The sequence below is a fragment of the Psammomys obesus genome, unplaced genomic scaffold (assembly GCF_907164565.1).
Source record: "Psammomys obesus unplaced genomic scaffold, mPsaObe1.curated_primary_1811, whole genome shotgun sequence".
NCBI classification, from domain to species: Eukaryota; Metazoa; Chordata; class Mammalia; order Rodentia; family Muridae; genus Psammomys; species Psammomys obesus.
The window spans coordinates 7,914,955-7,933,205 of NW_026596125.1; the positions used below are offsets into that span (position 1 = coordinate 7,914,955).

The 18,251-nt window shown below is 47.0% G+C and overlaps 1 protein-coding gene across 1 annotated transcript in view; it reads left to right on the forward strand.

The window, feature by feature from the left end:
• The first annotated feature begins 16,716 nt into the window (after positions 1–16,716).
• Positions 16,717–18,251, forward strand: part of Sorcs3 (sortilin related VPS10 domain containing receptor 3) — a 621,887-nt gene continuing 620,352 nt past the window's right edge. The window contains exon 1 of the mRNA XM_055591687.1: positions 16,717–17,334. Coding sequence (XP_055447662.1) covers positions 16,717–17,334 — 618 coding nt within the window. The remainder of the gene's footprint in view (positions 17,335–18,251) is intronic.

The window sequence follows — 18,251 nt, forward strand, 5'->3', positions numbered from 1 at the left end:
CACACACACACACACACACACACACACACACACACACACACACACACTAGTATAGTAACTGAAAAAGGTCTTCAATGGAGAAGACTGACTAGACAGTTGAGCAGTTCACAGCAATTGCTGATCTTGCGGAGGATCCGGGGTCAGTTTCCAGCACCCCCCTGGGCTGCAATGCCCTCTTCTGGCCTCTGCAGGCACCACCACACACACCTGCGGTACACGTGTGTGCATGTGGACAAATGTTCATGCGCACAAAAATAATCCTTTAAAATGTTTCAAAATGTCATAGACAAATCAAAGTAAGACTAAAGTATTTGTAATCTACAGAAGAGTAGGATAACCCAAACAGAAATTGAAAAGAGAGAAAACAAATAGAAAAGTGACAAATGATATACTATAACATTATTATGTTAGCTGTAACCTGTTTAAACATACAAAAGACAGAGACTGGCAGAATAAATTAACAAACATGCTCCAGTTCTATATGATCTAAAGAAACCTTAAATACAATAATAAGATGGTAGGAAATGTTATTCTGGCAAAAATTAATTAGAAGAAACAGGAGTGCTGGAGATTTAGCTCGGTGCTGGAGGCTTTCCTCATATATACTAGATGCTGGTTTTGGTCTCCACTACGTACTCAAAACAAACAAGCCAACAACAACAGCAGCAAAGTAGAAGAAAGAGTAAATATTAGAAAAAACAAAATTCCAGAAACAGAGATACCATAGTGATAAAAGATCAACCTGCCAGGAAGACGTAGCAATCCCAAATGTGTAGCCATTAACTAATAAGGCTGAACCATTTATGAAGAATCACCCAGTAAACATCTATCCTTATAAACCTGAAGGAAGAAGCTAACAGACTTACAATTATAGTCAGACATTTCGTCATTCCTCCTTTTTTGAAAATTGACCAAATTACTGATAGAATGTCAACAACGCTATAGACCGCACCACACCACCACCATAACCACCATCACCGTCATAACCACTATCATCATCCAGCACACCCTGGTTGCTATTTATAGAACACTCCGCCCAGTAACAGTGATACGCTTGGTTTTCAGTGTTCACAGAACAAAGGCGAGACAGACTGTGGTGCTTTGACTAGGAATGGCCCCCGTAGCATCATATATTTAAATGCTTGGTCATTAGGGAGTGATGCTTCTTGACCAGGATTTGGAGGTGTGGCTTTGTTGGAGAAATTGTGTCACTGGGGGTGGACTTTGTGGTTTCAAATCTTCAAGCCAGGCCCAGTGTCTCTCTCTTTCTGCTGCCTTCAGACCCATATGTAGAACTTTCTCAGCTTCTGGCTGTATGCCACCACATTCTCTGCCATGAGGATAATGGATAAGCCTCTGAAACTGTAAGCAAACCCCTGATTAAATGCTTTCTTTTGCAAGAGTTGCCATGGTTATGGTGTCTCTTCACAGCGGATGGAACACTGACTAAGATAGGAGATGGTATCAGGGAGTGTGAGCTTGCTGTGACAGACCTGACCCCTCTGCTTGCTGGAGGATTGTGGGCTTTCTGATTCTGGATTAGGAATGAAGCTGAACACTTTGAGTGAGACTTAATGGGACATATTTGCAGGAGCATGGACGACAGTGGTGCTGAGGACAATGTAGATTATGACAACTCTGCTTAAGAGGTTTCAGAGGAGAGAAATATTAGTAAGGGGCCTAGAGACTTTTCTTGTGATATTTTAGTAAAGAATGTGGCTGTTCTCTGCCCTTGTCCAAAAAATAAAATCTGCCTGAGGATGAATTGAAATTTTTGGATTAACAGCCCCAGCAGAGGAAAATTTGAGATTTCAGGACAGACTGTGTTGCTTGGTTACTAGTGGCCTTGCTTATGAAGATCTATAATGAAAAAGAGCAGGCTGAGCAAGGAAAAATGCAAAAATGTACAGTTTGAGGAGAAAATGAGCACCGGGAAGTATAATGGAGCTAAGTCCAGTGCTCAAGAAGATGAAAGGTTTAAAGAACCTCCTGATTCTAGGTGGAATAAAGGGAGTGGTGACCTCACGGCAAGGCCCTCCCCAGTTAAGCTTCCAACTTGTGAAAAAGGACTTAAAGAAAAGCTAGGTGGGGAAAAACCTTTAATCCCAGCACTCTGGTGGCAGAGGCAGGAAGACTTCTTAGTGCAAGGGCAACCTGGTCTAGAGAGCGAGTTCCTGGACAGCCAAAATTGAACAGTTATGGAAACCATGAAAGACAGAAGCTAGCAAAATTGTATTTGAATCCAGATGTAGAACTCGCTACCACGCTGGCTTGCATGTCACCATACTCCCTGCTCTGAGGATAATAGTTAAACGCTTTCTTTCTAAGAGTTGTTATGGTCATGGTGTCTATTCACAGCAATAGAACTGATTAAAGACAGATCATATCTTGAGCCTCAAGACAAGCCTTAACTCATAAAAACAAAAAACCCAAACCCAACCAAAACAAAAAAATACTGACCCTGGTGGGTGAGCCAGTCCTGCCATGACTGCTGTGAGGTGGTTTGGGCATGGGAGAGATGCCCTCTTCCCCTCCCCCGCCTTGCTCCTCACTGCCTGCAGTAGGATGAAGAGGTGGCCCAAGGTCATGAGAGCTGGAGAGCTGTCCCTGTCCCTTGCTGGATGCAGTATGCAGGGGAGCAGGCTGTTCCTTGCCTGTGCTGCTCAGTGGAGCTGTCCTTGGTGACACTGGCTGGAGTGAGGCAGCAGAAAGGGCGTGAGAGCTGGTTCCGCCCCTTGCTGGCTTACAATGTTGGATGAGTTAGCTGGGGAAAGTGCTGGAGAGCTAACCCTGGTGATGTGGGTGCAGGAGGGCTGGTGGGCTGCCCAACTCGCCTACCACCCACACTCAGATCTGGGCTTTGAGTTGGCCCTCCTCAGAATCTACCCCGTCTATGAACTGCTGGATTTGTGTGAAAAGGCTGGTTTTCAAGATCCAAAGTGGCAGGATCTCAAGACACAGGGCAACAACAGGAGAATGGAGAGAACTCCCAGTGATGCTCCAGTATTGACAGTGCAGCAGAAGCCAGAGGACTCAAATCTGACCAATAACTCATTGCAATGAACATTCGCAAGTGAAGATGTTTGGACGAAAGGGTAGACTGTGTGGCACAGTGCGGCACACTGCGACTTCCACAACAAGATGTTTATTTTTACTTTTGGTTTTCTTTCGTGGGGGATGTTGCAAGGGAGGAGGGTAGATGCGAAGGGAGCAGGTATGGGTGCCATTGGGGTGCATGATGTGAAATTCACAAGGAAACAATAAAACGTTAAAAAAAAAGAATTAAGAATTATATAAACAGCCAGGCCCAGTGTGCACACCTGTAATCCCAGCACTCAGGAGGCAGAGATGGGGAATCCATGGAGCATGTTGGCTAGCTAGAGTCGCAGAACTGAAGAGCTTCGCGTTGGAGTGGGAGACTCAGTATGTAAGATGGAGAACAAACAGGAGACGTCTACCATTAATCCCTGGCCTCCACACGCATGTTCACACCCAAGCAAACATACACATGACCATGCTCACATCACAAATGTACATGCACATGCAAATATACTGATGATCGTTGTATGGCCTACGTAACTTGAATAATTTTAGAATTATTAAGAAAATTAAATTCACAGTTTAATATTCCCCCAACAAAAAGTTTCAAGATCAGACTAATTCATTATAAAACTCTACAAATATTTAAGGAAAAAAAATGTCTTCCAAAAAGGAGACAAGGAGGGAACAAATCTCAATTTAGTTTGAGAATTATTATTGTTGTGATAATAAACATACACTTATTAGCAGAAAAACAATAAGAAACTGAAGAACAACATCCTCAGCAGATACAAAAGCATTCACCAAAAAATTTAGTAATATGTGAAAACAACTATATGCTGTGACCAAGTGAGCTGTATTGGAGGGAGGGCTGGTTCAATAGAAGGGAATCAATTCATGCTAACAGGTTTAAGAAGAAAAATCAACAGACCCTGTCGATGAATGCAGAAGCACAGTTTGACAGAAGCTTACACCTATTTGTGATGAAAATTTAGAAAAATTGGAAGATAGTGGATTTTCTCTAGTTGGTAGAGAATACTAACGAAAACTTGAGATAACACTGTGGCTAGTGGTTTAGTTAAAGAACACTAAAGGCTTTCCTCCTAAGTCATGCAGGACTAGCATGTCCACTCAACGCCTTCATTCAGTATGCAGCTAGAAGTTATACTCATTTCAAAAGTTAAGAAGAGAAAATAAAATGTAAGAAGATTGGCCATGGTGAGCCCCATCTATTATCCCAGCCCTTGAGAGATAGAGACAGGAAGACGGTGAACTTAAATTGTGAGACTTTGTCTCAAAACCAAAATGAAACAAAACCCAACTATATAGACTGGAAGACAGCTCTGCCTATCACTACACTGCCATTGCCAAGACAAGCAGATTGGAAAGGAAGCAATCAAGTTGTTCTGTTTGCATAAGATGTTAATTTTTTTTAAACTTGGAAAACCCCAAGATTTCAACAAAAATAATCCTGGCATAAGTGAATGCATCAAGACCATGGAATATAAAGCAAATCATATGAAAAGTGGTTGTCTGGTAAGTGAGTAATAAGGTGTTTACATGCAGAAGAAACAAGGTGGAGAAATGAACAAAGAAAGGTGTGTCTGAAGCTTTGGCAAATGCAGATTAATGCTACAAGGCCGTTTCACTACTCACCTACCAGAAGAGCTAAAAGTAAACGTTAGGAAGACTAAATGCTGAGGTTCACTGGGAAAAATCTGCTTCTCACATATTGCTGGTGAGAATGTGAAATGGTGTATCCACTGTGTTTGTTAAAACAAGAAAGTGCAGTTCCTGTTTGACATGACACTTTGGGGTATTTCTCCCAGAGAAAGGAAATATTTATATTTGTAGAAACCTTGTACATCCACGTGTATGGCAGCTTTTCTCATTCTGCAGCCAAACATCTCAACATGGTCAATAAACTATGACTGACGCAAAGCCTAGGATATGATTTAGAAATAAATCACAACAGACCACAAAAGCTCATGACAACCTGGATGAATCTTCAGGGAACTGTGCCAAGTGGGAGAAGATGCCAGTCATAACAGTCACACAGTATATGATTCTAGTTACACAAGCTATTGAAATGGCAGAAATCCATGAATGGAAAACGCGAGTGATTCTTGTTGTAGCTGGCCGTAGAGACGGAGATGGAGGGAGGTGAGAAGCAGATGTGGCTACAAAAGGGTGAGGTAAGAGGTTCTTGCAGAGATGGAAACAATGTTCCATAGCTTGACTGTCGCAGACAGAGTTAATGTGCTGGCTATAAGATTTAGTGTACTGCAGCTCTGCAAGACCACTTCATTGGAGAATCTGGAGAACAGATACATAGTAGCATGAAGCAACTACTTAGATAAGAGCAGAATTAGAGGACATTAGGGCTGGACTTCTTTAGCATAAGCTTTTAAAACCAAAGGTCTCAACTTCAGGAAGTGGTGGGACCTACATTATATCTCTGCCGCAGAGAGGAGACATAATATAGTGACCTCCCTGGAACAACATTAATTGGTAACTAAGCCTGTTTCTAGGAGCCTTAAACCAGTAGAATTACTATTCAGCAGGGGGATTTCTGTAAGTACCCCTCCTGTAAAAGCCAAGCCAAACACGCCCGAAAATTACCTTGACAGAAAAAAATCCTCTTCAAAAAAATTGCCTCTTCCAGAGGCTTTAGACATAACATAAAACTTGTATAAAATGAAAGCCATCACAATAGTTTCTTTCACCATTGTGCACTGCCTCCTTGAGAATGTTCCCTGTGCCGTGGTACTGACTATTGTCCACTCTCACCTTTCGAGAGTGTCCATTTACTCTGTAATAAACTTCCTCTGTCTTCTACCCTTCACTCATGTGCGTCTACTCTGAATTCTTTCAGTAGAGATCACAAGGGTCTGATTGATGCAGGGAAGTCAGTGTGAGATCCTAGCGACAGCGGCATCTCTTAAGTTATTTCTTACTAATTATTTTTCAGTCAACAATGATGTCTGTGGAGTTTTGCTCTATTAGGTTGAAGTCTGACATTTCCAGATAGCCATTTGTTTGCACTTGGTCTACTTGGTCCCTTTTCTCGTGGGGTTCTAAAAGTCTCCCCTGATCTGTGACTCCAGGTATTGTAAGGAATGTCACATAGTCCTCAGGGCAGATTACAGATTAGACGCTTTCCTGTTTAGGAAACTTGTCTAGCAAGCACATGGGAATTTTTAGAAATACCCGACCCTGTTAGGATCTTCAGCAGTGACCTTCAGTTGTACTTAGAGATTCTCCCACCCACAGGATAATTAAGTACTGTGTTCTCCTTCTTGTGATAGAACCGTGCTATTGCATGGAAAATGAGGCACTGTACCACTGCATGCAAATCAAGTATCCCTGGCACCCCCTGACCCTGTCAATCAAACACATTCACTCTCGAAATTCCTCCTACTGCCCAAGGTTTATAAATCCATGATTTCAAATAAATGTGCTGGCTGGAATTTCCTGCTGTGTGATCCCATCAGCCTTCCACCATGGCTCCTTGAGATTCGTCATTTATCCCCCACTGAGTCATGTCTCACTGAGACTGCCCTCTGGCCCTCTGGAGATGGGCCTCACCAAGCCTGTGTCTGGGCTGCAAGCTGAGCAGGCATGATCTTTCTACATCATCTCTGCTGTGCTTAGCACAGCAGCTTAACCAAGAGTTGTAATACTTTGGTATCACCATAGGCTTTAGAACACCTGAATTTCCATCTCATTTTAAAAGAGCTAAACTGTAACATTCTGTTACAAAACTTTTCCACATCTCGTCCTGGTACATGGCCTCTGTCTAAAATGCTCTAGCTGCTCCTGAAAGAAATGGAAGCCCATTTTCCATCAGGAAGCTGAGTTCCAGGCCCCCCACCAAAATCCAGGTTCCCCCCCCTCCAGAATGGAGAACAACAACTTTAAAATAGAAGTTCAATTAAAATAACATGGCACCCTTACTGATGGAATTAAGATCTCTGTAGAAGCATTAATTGTTTACACAAGCAAATATAACTAAGGTCTAGAAAGGGTTGGTGATAGCTCAGAGGTAGATTACCTGATATGTGAAAGTTCCTGGGGTTGATGCCCAGCACATAAAAACCCTCCACTATAATAATGTTTCAAAGAAGAGAGGCATAGTTTTTGGAGAATATATGATAGATAAGGGGGCCAATTTGAGTAATTTATTACTCAAATTGGGACACCTTTGAGAATTAAAGGGGGTTTCTATTAGTCATTACTCTGGGGAAATGGATCTACAGGGACACGGGATAGCCCTAATAAAGAAGGGAGGTACAGCTGGACCTGGCCAGTGGGGTCAAGGAGCCTGGTTGAAAATGTGTGCCCATCAGAAAGAGGGTGAGAAGGACCAGAATAGCAATCGAACACAAAGGCCCCGTGGTGGGAGGGAGCCTGGGCTTTGGAAGGCTGTGTGTGGAAATTTGTATGGATTCTGTGTCGTCTCTCAGGACTCCCAGACACCTGTGTTGCTTGTGGCAGACAAGGCTCCTGGGCTTTGGCTATAGCCCACACTCCCTCCTGCAATTGTGGGCTGCATGTTTGTTTCAAGGCTATATTTAGTTTCCTGATTTGCTCTCTGCAACATTTGAGCATTTTCCCAGGGAAACCAGCCTTATAGGTCCACACTGGTGTGCCTGACTCTCTTGTGAATGGGGAAAAGGGCTGAGGACCCTGAACACCACAGAGAATAGTCTCAGACACAACCACACTCCATTTGTCCATCTGGCAGTGGCCACATGGCCTTGGGATTTCGTCAACACCCTGTGTATAGTAAGACTTTCTTCTCTTTCCTGTCTTTTTCCCTTTCATCTCTCCTGCTACACATTTTCCCCATTTTTCTCCTTTTCCTTTCTTTTTCTTTATCTCTTTTCTACTCATCGTCTTCCCCCTTCCTGCTTCCCTCCTCCTTTCTTTTTTTCTTCATTCCTCTCCTTTTTTTTTTTTTCCATTCCCATCTCTTTTAGTAAACGTTTCTATCCCTGTAATGAAAACCATGACCAAAGCAAGCTGGGAGGAAAGGGTTTAATTGGCTTACATTTCCACATTACTGTTCTTCATCAAAGGAAGTCAGGACAGAAACTCAAACAGGGCAGCAACCTGGAGGCAGCGTCTGATACAGAGGCTTTAAAGGAGTGCTGCTTACTGGCTCTCTTATCATGGCTTGCTCGGCTTGCTTTCTTGGAGAATCCAGGACCGCCAGCGCAGGCAGAAGACTACCTACAATGGCATGTAAGAAAATGTCCTACAACTGAATCGTACGGAGGGAGTTTTCTCACTTGAGGTTCCCTCCTTTCAGATCCTTGTGTCAAGCTGACACAAAACTAGCCAGCACAGCCCCCTCTTTTCTTCCCTTCCACTCAACCTTCTTCATTTTCTTCATGTCTTAGGGCACAAGGCAACACTTCCGACTTGGTTACAAAACCCTGATTTCCTTCCTTGTTGGATCTTACATTCTTTGGCTGCCCTTGTGCTTCTTAGCCTCCTCCTGTTCAGTCTCATCTGTCTGTCCCCCTGCCCCATCCTCTCACCAACCTCAAGGATGCTTCTATGGCCCAACGTGTGAAAAGACATTTGCTCAAGAAAATGCTGCTCTACACCATGAGTCATCAAGAGGAGGAAAACAGAAACCTACTTTCCTGCAAGACATCTTTTCTAACTGCATCCAGCTCATTAGATTGATGCCATCCTTTTCCTTTAGAGTCATGACTAGAGGGAAAATGTTGACAAAGTTGCTGATGACTTTCCGCAGTTTAATGAGTGTGTTCTTTCCTGGAGATGAAGTTTCCATTTTTGGCTTGACTTCTTCAGCCTGAACTTGCTGCCCAAACACAGGCTGGGATCTACAGGCTGATTTTCTCTTTCTTACTAAGACCGTGTTATGTAAGAACAAGAACATCATCACCAAATCACCACCCTTTTCTCAGATTGTTGGATAAGGTGTGAGAACCATGTTCCCACTGGGGACCAGCCACAAGTGTCACTCTTCATACTGTGTACCAGGTGGAAGAGTACAAAGAGCCCTGGCTTTCACCTCAGAGATATAAAAATTAAAATGATGGCTATGGAGTGGTGAGTGATGTGTACAGGAATACAAGATAGGGAATACAGAAGAGCTTAGCTCTAGTATCAGACAGTTTTGTCCCTTAGAATGTACATCCCAATCTCTGAGTCAAATGTCCTCATCTGGGGAGGTGGGAACAGAATCTTGCTCTTCTTAGAACACATATGAAGAGGAAAACAAGCATGGTTGTGTTACTCACTGTTGCATAGCTGTGGCCCAGACATCCACATGACACAACCATTATAATGAAGGAAAGATCTATGTTGGCTCATGTTCTGGAGGCTCAGTCTGGCTATTGTATAGTTCTAAACCAACAGGACCAAAAACATTCGAGCACACTGATTAAGAGTCCATGCTTTAACAAAAGTATCTGTTTTGTTAAAGTTTCAATTCTAACCCTACCAACTGCCAGCCCAGGTGCCTTACACAAATTTCTTAACTTCATGCTTCCACCCCTCATCTGCAAACACGGATGGTTTACAGGGCTACAGTGAATATCAAGAAAATTATTGCTCGTAAAGCATTTGGAACACAGTCTGGCACTGATGAGGTAAGTTTGAATATGGAGGTGGCTAGTCTCGGCTGTCACCTCAATTGGGTTGAAAACAGGTAGGAGATCGGGAGGGCACACACAAGCACACATGAAGGGGTGCTTATGATTGTATTTCAGAAACAAGGTGTTTCCAGATCCTGAAGGCTGTGACCTAATTAATGGACTAATTCCTTCATGGATTCTTAAATCTCATCAGTGGGATGATGATAAGGACATGGGGCTTTTAGAAGTAACTGGAATTTGTATGTTACTGCCTATCACCATACCCACCAAGGATGGTGGCTTCTGCAGCAGAAAGGATTTTCTTGGCTACATATCCAGCTCCACACAAGTATTGTTTGAAATGCTATCAAACAAGAATTCTGTTTCAGTTTGGTCTTCTAGAAGAGGTTTAAGGTGAAGTGAATTCAGTCATGTTATGTTTTTGGTTAAATTTTTATTTTTTATATTAATTACAGTTTATTCACTTTGTATCCCAGCTGTAGCCCCCTCCCTCATTCCCTCCCAATCCCATCCTACTTTCCTTATCTCCCCCCATTCCCCTCTCCAAGTCCACTGATAGGGAAGGTCCTCTTTCCCTTCCATCTGACCCTAGCTTATTAGGTCTCATCAGGACTGGCTGCATTGTCCTCCTCTGTGACCTGGCACCACTGAGTTCATGTCAGAGACAGTTCCTGTTCCCCTTACTAAGGAACCCACTTGGATACTGAGCTGCCAAGTTTTGTTATTACTCTAAGAAATATTGGGCATTTTTGGTAATAGGTATAAATATTTATTTATTTTGGTGGTTGCTCAATGTACGAGCTTTCTCTTCTTTGTATTGGAAAAATAGCCTACATATTTCATTTCTGGTAGACCATAGCTTCTTCTATTTCCTGTGTCTTTAGCCCAGGCTGGACTCCAACTTCCTCTACAGTAAACAATGTTCTTGTACTTCCAATCCTTCTGTCACTATCTCCCAGAATAGAGACAGGTGTATAGGGACACTGGGGTCACAGGTATACAGGCACATGCTGCATTGTGGATCAAACTCAGGGTTTCATATGTTTGAGGTAGTAACATTTAGATTCCTGGGCCCTAAACTATAGTGTTTATTGCATGTCTTAGGCTGGTGATTCAGCCTTGGCCAATAAAAATGAGTAAATACAAAGAAGCAAGTAGAAACTGAGCTGGTGACAATGGAGGTGGCTGTCAGATCTGGATTCTGGAGGGAACAGAGATTATGTTGGCTGTAACACTCACTGTCTAGAGGTGTTGGTCAAAGTTGTAGCATCCTAGGTTTGACGATGCTTAAAACAGGATCGTTACAGACTCAGTGTTGTGGCATGATTTCATGTTTCATTTTGCCTACAGAACCCTGAGGCTAGTTTTCTATCCCTTCAACATAGGAGTTTACGCTGTCTATTCAATAAAAGTAATTTTCTGTTTAAAGAAGAACTTTATTCTGTTGCTTACAATACCAAGTGACACCATAGAGGACACTGGTCCTCTATCAAGTCCTCAGACATTCTCGTTTTAAGAAAAGTATTTAGAAAATATTTGCATGATCAAAAGAACAGTTGGCTAGAAGTTGTGGGAGCCAGCATTATTATTTACAGTAATCTGTTGTGTCATGCATTACACATTTATTGCAGGTCAGTCTGCACCAGGCACCAGGTCAGCACAGCATGGAGGCAATACTACTGCTGAGGATACAATATTGAGCAAAATAGATGCTTATTGTCTGCATAGACACACAGTGGCAGAATTCCTGACTTTAGTGGTCACCTGGCTGCTTCTTTCTTTCTGCAGTTCAGGTTTTATTTATGATCTGTTTCTTCCACAGGAATGCTGATGGTTATTTTGATGCTACTAAATTAATTTTTTTCTTAGTTGTACAAAGGTCATGAAATAACTTACCTAAAATAAATAGACACAAGGTTCAGAGATTATTATACAATACAGTCAAGCAGCATTTAGTGAAAGGGAACACAAATCCTGTCCAGAAGCCCATTAGAGCAGGAGGTCCTGGCACTCAGCTTTTCCACTGGGTCAAGAAGGTGATGATGTAAGCAGACAAGGCCAGTACAGCAAAGTGTTTCAGAAAGGATGCCAGTACAGTGGGAGCAACCTACATTTCCTTGTGATGAGAATTTGTCTTTATGTCTTCATATTAGTTACTTTTCTGTTGTTGTGACAATGTCCAAAATCAAACTACAGAAGGAAGAGTTTATTAAAGAGTTTATTCTGGTTTATGGTTTTGGAAGGCCAAGAGTCCATCGTGACCGGCAGCATAGCAGTAAGTGGCCAGCACGGTGGCAGAAGCACGAGCTGAGAGACCATGTCTTCAAGCACAGGTGGAAAGCAGAGCTAAGTGGAAGCAGATCAACACTGTGAATGATCACACTCTGTCTCCGGTAGTGTTCTTTTTTGTAGAAGGGCTGAACACCCTACACCTTCTGAACAGCACCACCAACTGGTGAGCAAGCGTTCAAATACCTGAGTCTCTGGGGGACATTTCTCAATGAAAACATTGTAGTCTTCATAAAAAGAGTGCTATTTGACGAATTATGAGAACATACACTGGAATGCTTCTTTATATGTACCTGCAGTGGGTGTCCAGAGGGGAGCAGAATATTTTTCCAAAGTGTGAGTGTACGGTGATAGGTATTAAACAATAACGATAATAACAACAAAATACCTGAGACTTTGGGGGGAGATATTCAGCTTAATCTCATGGATAACTTAAGGTATAATTTGTTTTCCCCAGTTTTCGACAATAGAACAAAAGGCCTGGTGACAAAACACTTTCTCAGTGTGACCTCCTTTGCTTTTCCCCTGGGATCAAAGTGAGGGTTAGTCTTATCCATCAATCTGTTCTTTTCAGCTGAGCCAGGCATCATGCCAGCAAAAGAGACAGGGGATCCTCTAGACCTCAGTCCTTTTCTTTGAATTCAAAACGAATAAGACATGGAAATAAAGAATTTGATGAAGATGAAGACATGATTATGGTGATAATGGATACAGTGTTGGGTACCATGGGGATAGACTTCACAGAAGACCACTGTGAAACTGTCGCAAAAGGTACAGTCGATACTTCAGGGACACAGTAAGCAGGGCCTTGAAGGCAGAACAATGCACAGAACTTTGCATTCCATTCTAAGAAATATATGGTGATCGATCACTGAAGAATTTGGGGATCAATTCATGACATCATCTTCCTTATGTGTTAACAAGTCATGCCTGCAGCAATGGCATTTAAAAACAGTAGCCACCCGTTACATATGATAATTAAACATTTAAAACACAGGTAGCCTTTAATCGAATCTGCTATAAGAACAAAATATGCATTTGATTTTGAAGATTTGGTGCAAAATATGTAAAAATACCGCAACAATTTTGGTGTTGGTGATAACTGGGAATGCAGATGTTTGACAAATTCAACACAGTAAAATGTAAAATTAATTGTACTCCAGTTACCCTTGAGGCTCACATCCGGTTGTTGCATGGTGCTGGTGGGGAGGCTAGTTCTGGGAAGAGAAGACTTGAAGATCAGGAAATGGTAGGAGACCACTGCAACTCTCAGACAAGTGCTGGTGTGAGTCAGAGCCACCGCACTGTCTGATTCTGGGAATGAAGGGGAGAGATCAGGCTAAGCCTTTTTAGTTGGATCTGATGAGGATCTTTCAAGCAGGAAGAGGAAGTGTTAAGGTTGCATGGTTTACAGTACCGAAGTATTGCAGGGTACTGGTAGGTCTTGATGCACACTGTTTTCTAGCATAGGCATGCATATTTTCTATTTTGAATGTGGTTCTTTCTGCCAAAACTCAGGAAAAGACTTAGTTCCTTGTTAGAGTGATGTTGGGGTAGTGGTGCCATTAGACTTATGATTAACGCAGCCTTGAGAGAGTTCTATCTCTTGCAGGAACTAGATTAATACTGGAGATCATGGGCTCTTGTGAAGCTGGTTACCTCTTCTGTGTCACTCATTTACACTCCCACACGTGATACCATCCTTCATGCTGTGATAAGCATGAAAACCTCACCCTATGTGGTTGCCAGATCTTGATCTCCCTTGTTCCTAGAACTGTGAGCCAAAACAAACTTAAATAATGTACTTACTCATCCATGAGTACTTTGTTATAGAAGCAGAAAATAACTACGACACAAACGAGTATGCAACGGTCAGGAGACAGAGAGGAATGTTAAAGGAAGATAGAACTCAGAATTCAGGATGAGCCAGGACAAGCTAATCGAATGTGATTGAAGCTAGCCTGGGAGATCCGAACATGTTTGCAAGCAGTGAGAGGCTGTGGAGATGCAGTGGCACCAGTGTCCATAGGGGGCGCTAGTCACCTGAGATCATCAGATGCAAAAGCCCAGAAGGGGGCCGCTGGCGAAGGAGACGCTGGAGGTGTGAGGGAGAATGCTTCCAGCCATTTGGGTACTGGAGAGGGTGGATGGATTTGGAGAGGTCGCTGAGGATTGAGCAAAAGAATTTTTAGGCAAATGTAGACAGGGGGAGAATGATGTCAAGGTAGGCAATAAACGATGAATCAAAGAAAGCCACACAAGAAACTGTCACACCCACGAGAGAGGGTTCTATGCGCCTTTACCCCCACCATTTTAGGTGCTCAGTCAGCCAGGAAGGTCTCTCTTGGGAATCACAGGTTTAGATGCTCCTGATGAGAAAGGGAACCTCTCTTTAGCGGTTCTGGGATTGCTTTTCCGTGTGTGTGTGTGTGTGTGTGTGTGTGTGTGTGTGTGTGTGTCCCCGTGTGTGTGTTGGGGGAAGGGTGTGTGGCGCGGAAACTGGCCCGAACCTCTCCTGTGGGAAGACTTGGGAGGCTCTAAGAGCCTTGTATTGAGAGGCGGACTGACAGACTGGACCACCTAAGTCACCTTTGCCTAGAACCAGATTGGAAGATCACAACTAAACCTTTCTCGCTACGTTCCGGCTGCAGCTCCCCGCTTCGTCCGGTAGGGGCGCTGGGCACCAGCAGATCACCTGTTCCGTCTTAGCTCTGACTCCAGCGCCCACCTTGGTCCGCAGCTTTGGAACTTTTTCCGCAGAGTGTACTGCCCCGGGTCTGGGAAAACCCACGAAAGCTGGGTCCACTTCATTCTGGGTGGGCATTTTCTCTGCCTCCTTTGCCCATCCTAGCCATCTGCTCCGCTCCCAATTTTCACTTTAGCTTTGGTGGGAAAGCAAGTTCAAAAGGTGAGAGCTCCTGGGAATCCCTGGCTTTCGCCTCTCGGCCTCTCCGCTGCAGGGTGCACACCTCCGGAAGTTTCCGGGGTTTTCTCAGAGTTCCTCCAGTTCTTTTGCACCACCCTCTCCCCGCCTTTCCTTTATTCCCCTGTTCTGGATTTCCCCGCTTCCAACCACAATTCCTCTCCATACGCAGCTCTCACCTTCTACGAAGAATCTCCTCTAGGGAAGGAACAGTTTGGAGGCTGTGTCCCTTGCTCAGCTTTAACGCGCCACTCCCTCCTTTTCAGCCCTTTTCAGTCCCTCCAGCCCCCCCCTCCCCATGCCCCACTCTCAACCACTAAATATCCCGGGTGCTCCCCAGAGGTCACCTGCCCTAAAGGTTGTAAACCGCGTCTCCAGCGGGTCCTCAGGCTTTGTTCTCTCCTGCTACCGAAGTCTCCGTCTTCCTGCCATCAAGCAGGAAGGGTCCCGTCACATCAGCACACACACTGTTCTCCTACCTCGGGGGACTGGGGACCTGAAAACCCACGCTGCTTTGGGCAGGGACCTTCCAAAGAGTGGCTGGCATTTTGAAGCAACAACTGGCCCTGCTCAGAATCGCGTCTGGGGCAGGAAGATGGGACCTGGATCTTTCCGGTGGAGGCAGAGTCTCTGCTAGGGACCTCTCACAGGGTCCTGAGAGAGACAGCGGCTTTCAGGCTCGCTTTTCAGAGCTCCAGGCTGCTTATGTCCACAGGTGCTGGGGGGCCGGGGGCGCCTCAGGAAGAGGGGACCTTGCTCTCCACGTTGCCTCTGACCACTCACAGGCTCCTGGAGATGCAAACACAGCCTCTGCCTGATCCTCCAACACCCACGGCCCGAGCGCACCTCGCGCCCCGCCCCGCCGCTCTCACTCACACAAGCTCCAGTAAACGCGCACGCACGGAGCCTCGCCACCTCCCCCCCCCCCCCACCCCCGCAACAACCTCCCCCCCCCCCCACCCCCCCCCCCCCCCTTGCCCCCCCCCCCAACGAACCCCCACCACCCCAGGCGCCCTCCCGCCAGCCCCGGAACACCCCGGTCCTCTCTCGCCCGCCCGCACGCACGCGCACGCACGCACGCACTCCCCGCGCCCCCGCAGCGGGAGGGGGCGCAGGCCTCCGGGGGCGGGGAGCCCAGAGCAGAGTCGTGGGTCCATCCCGCGCTTGGCTTCCGCGCGGAAGCTCCGGGCTCGCCCTGGGGTCTAGCTCGAGAACAGTTGGCACTGGAAACAGTTTCCTCCTCTTCCTCCTCCCGGAGATCCTACACTTCCCCGAGCGCCGTGCTGTCTCCGGCTCCCAAGAGCAGACCCAAGAGTGAATCCCCAAACGCAGCCAGGAGCGGCTCCCCAACTCCGCGCCCGCAGCAGGCTGGAGGTTTCCGAGAGACTCCGGCGTGGGGTCTGCCGACAGCCTCTCCTCCGGGATCCGGCTAGCGTTGCCCGTTTTAAGAGAGGATTTCCTTATTTCCTCTGGGCACTCCATTCCACCAAATTTCTGAGAGAGGTCGGTGGAAGAGATTTGGGAGGGGGCATTTGAACGACAGCGTAGAAACCGCCAGAGCACCGGGGGAGCATTTAGTGATTGCCTTTGGGTTTTGGAACCACCCTCTGGACCTGGGAGCGAGCTGTCCAGAAGGGGAAGAGTGCAGGGGACAGGGGAGGCACTCGAGCCGCCGGAGCCTCCTCCTTCCCGGCCGCCCTCTCCCTACTCCCCCGACAGACACACTCGCTAGCTCGCTCGCCGGCGCGCGCACCGCCCCCTCCCCCGCCGGACCCGCACCTCGGCGGGCGCCACACACTTGGCAGCCCGAGCCGCGGTCGCCGCAGCGGGATGGAGGCGGCAGGCACCGAGCGCCCAGCAGGCTGGCTCGGGGCGCCCCTGGCCCGGACGGGGCTGCTACTCTTGTCGACATGGGTCCTGGCTGGCGCCGAGATCACTTGGGGCACGACGGGAGGTCCCGGGCGCTTGGTGTCCCCGGCTTCGCGGCCACCAGCGTTGCCTCCTCTCTTGCCACGGGCAGCGGTGAACCGGTGGCCTGAGGAGCTGGCATCTGCACGGAGAGCCACCGCGCCGAGGCGCCGGTCCAGGCTAGAGCTACTCCCCCAGGCGAGCGGCGGGGAGACACGGGCTGAAGCCGAGGGAACGTCGCCTGGAGGCGCGAGGTGGGTCCGGGGCATCCCAGCCCCTCGCAGGGCGGGCAGCGCGAGAAGGATTCGCCGAGCGCAACCCCCCAGCACCCTGGAGCGCGGGGACGCTTGGGCCACCGCTCCCGCAGACGGTGCCAGAGGAAGCCGCCCTCAGACCAAGGGTTCCCGGGAGGAGGTGAAGGCGACGCGGACGGGAGGACCCGCGGCCGAGGAGCTCAGGCTGCCCAGCACGTCTTTTGCACTGACAGGGGACTCAGCCCACAATCAAGCCATGGTGCACTGGTCGGGACACAACAGCAGCGTGAGTACCCTCCTGGCACAGATCTCTAGTCTCCTGACAGCTAAGGGGAATGGGGTGGGGGTGAGGGTGGGGGTAAGGAGCAGATAGTTGCTTGGGGTCCAGGTGGAGAACCAGAGAGCCTAGACTTTTAGAGAGGGCTTGTCCTGCTCCCTTCACGCCCCCAACAGGTTAGCAGAGTTTTGTTGTAAGATGGCCTGAGCATCTGTTTACGGAAGCCCCTAGGACAGGTTGTCTGGAGGGCCAAGAGGAAAGTGTGGCTTAAAGCTGCCTGGGCAAGGGCTTTGTGGTCGCTCTCTCCCGCAGGCAGCTTGGAGAGTCACTTTTTCTTTCCAGGGGAGAGAGTACTTGAATTCGTGGGTGCAAACACGGGCTGATGTGGAGAAATCTCTAGACAGAGTGGGACTCCCCTTTACCGTGTCCCCCCGGGTCACGCGAAGCGAGCCGGGGAGATAGGGAGATTGAGGCCACAGGGACACGGGTACACCTGTTCATTTTGGGGTCTTGGCTAGGCACTTAACATGCTAGTGTGAACTGTCCGCATCTTCCAAGCTGGAAGGCTTTCCTAGTGGGGCAGGCAGGAAAAAGTTGAAGGCGTGAAGCAAATCCCCGCACCCTTCATTCTGGTGCTTGCGCTGCACTCATGAGTGGGGTAGCAAAAACTCACTTTGGCCCTGCGTTCTGCCCAACAAATGGCTCTGGGACTCCGGGATTAGAGTTGAGCCCCTGCTCTTTCTGAGCACAGAAAACCCCTTTTTCCTTGGAGTCTGGGCCCCCAGGATGTTGTTGCATCAAGAGGTGGCACCTTCCTTAAACCTGCTTCAGAGGCTTTGGAGCTCAGGAATGTGGCATCCGCTGGCTGAGTAAGGTCCACTCTGGGGCAGCCGGGGGGGGGGGGGGGGGGGGGGGGGGGGGGGGGG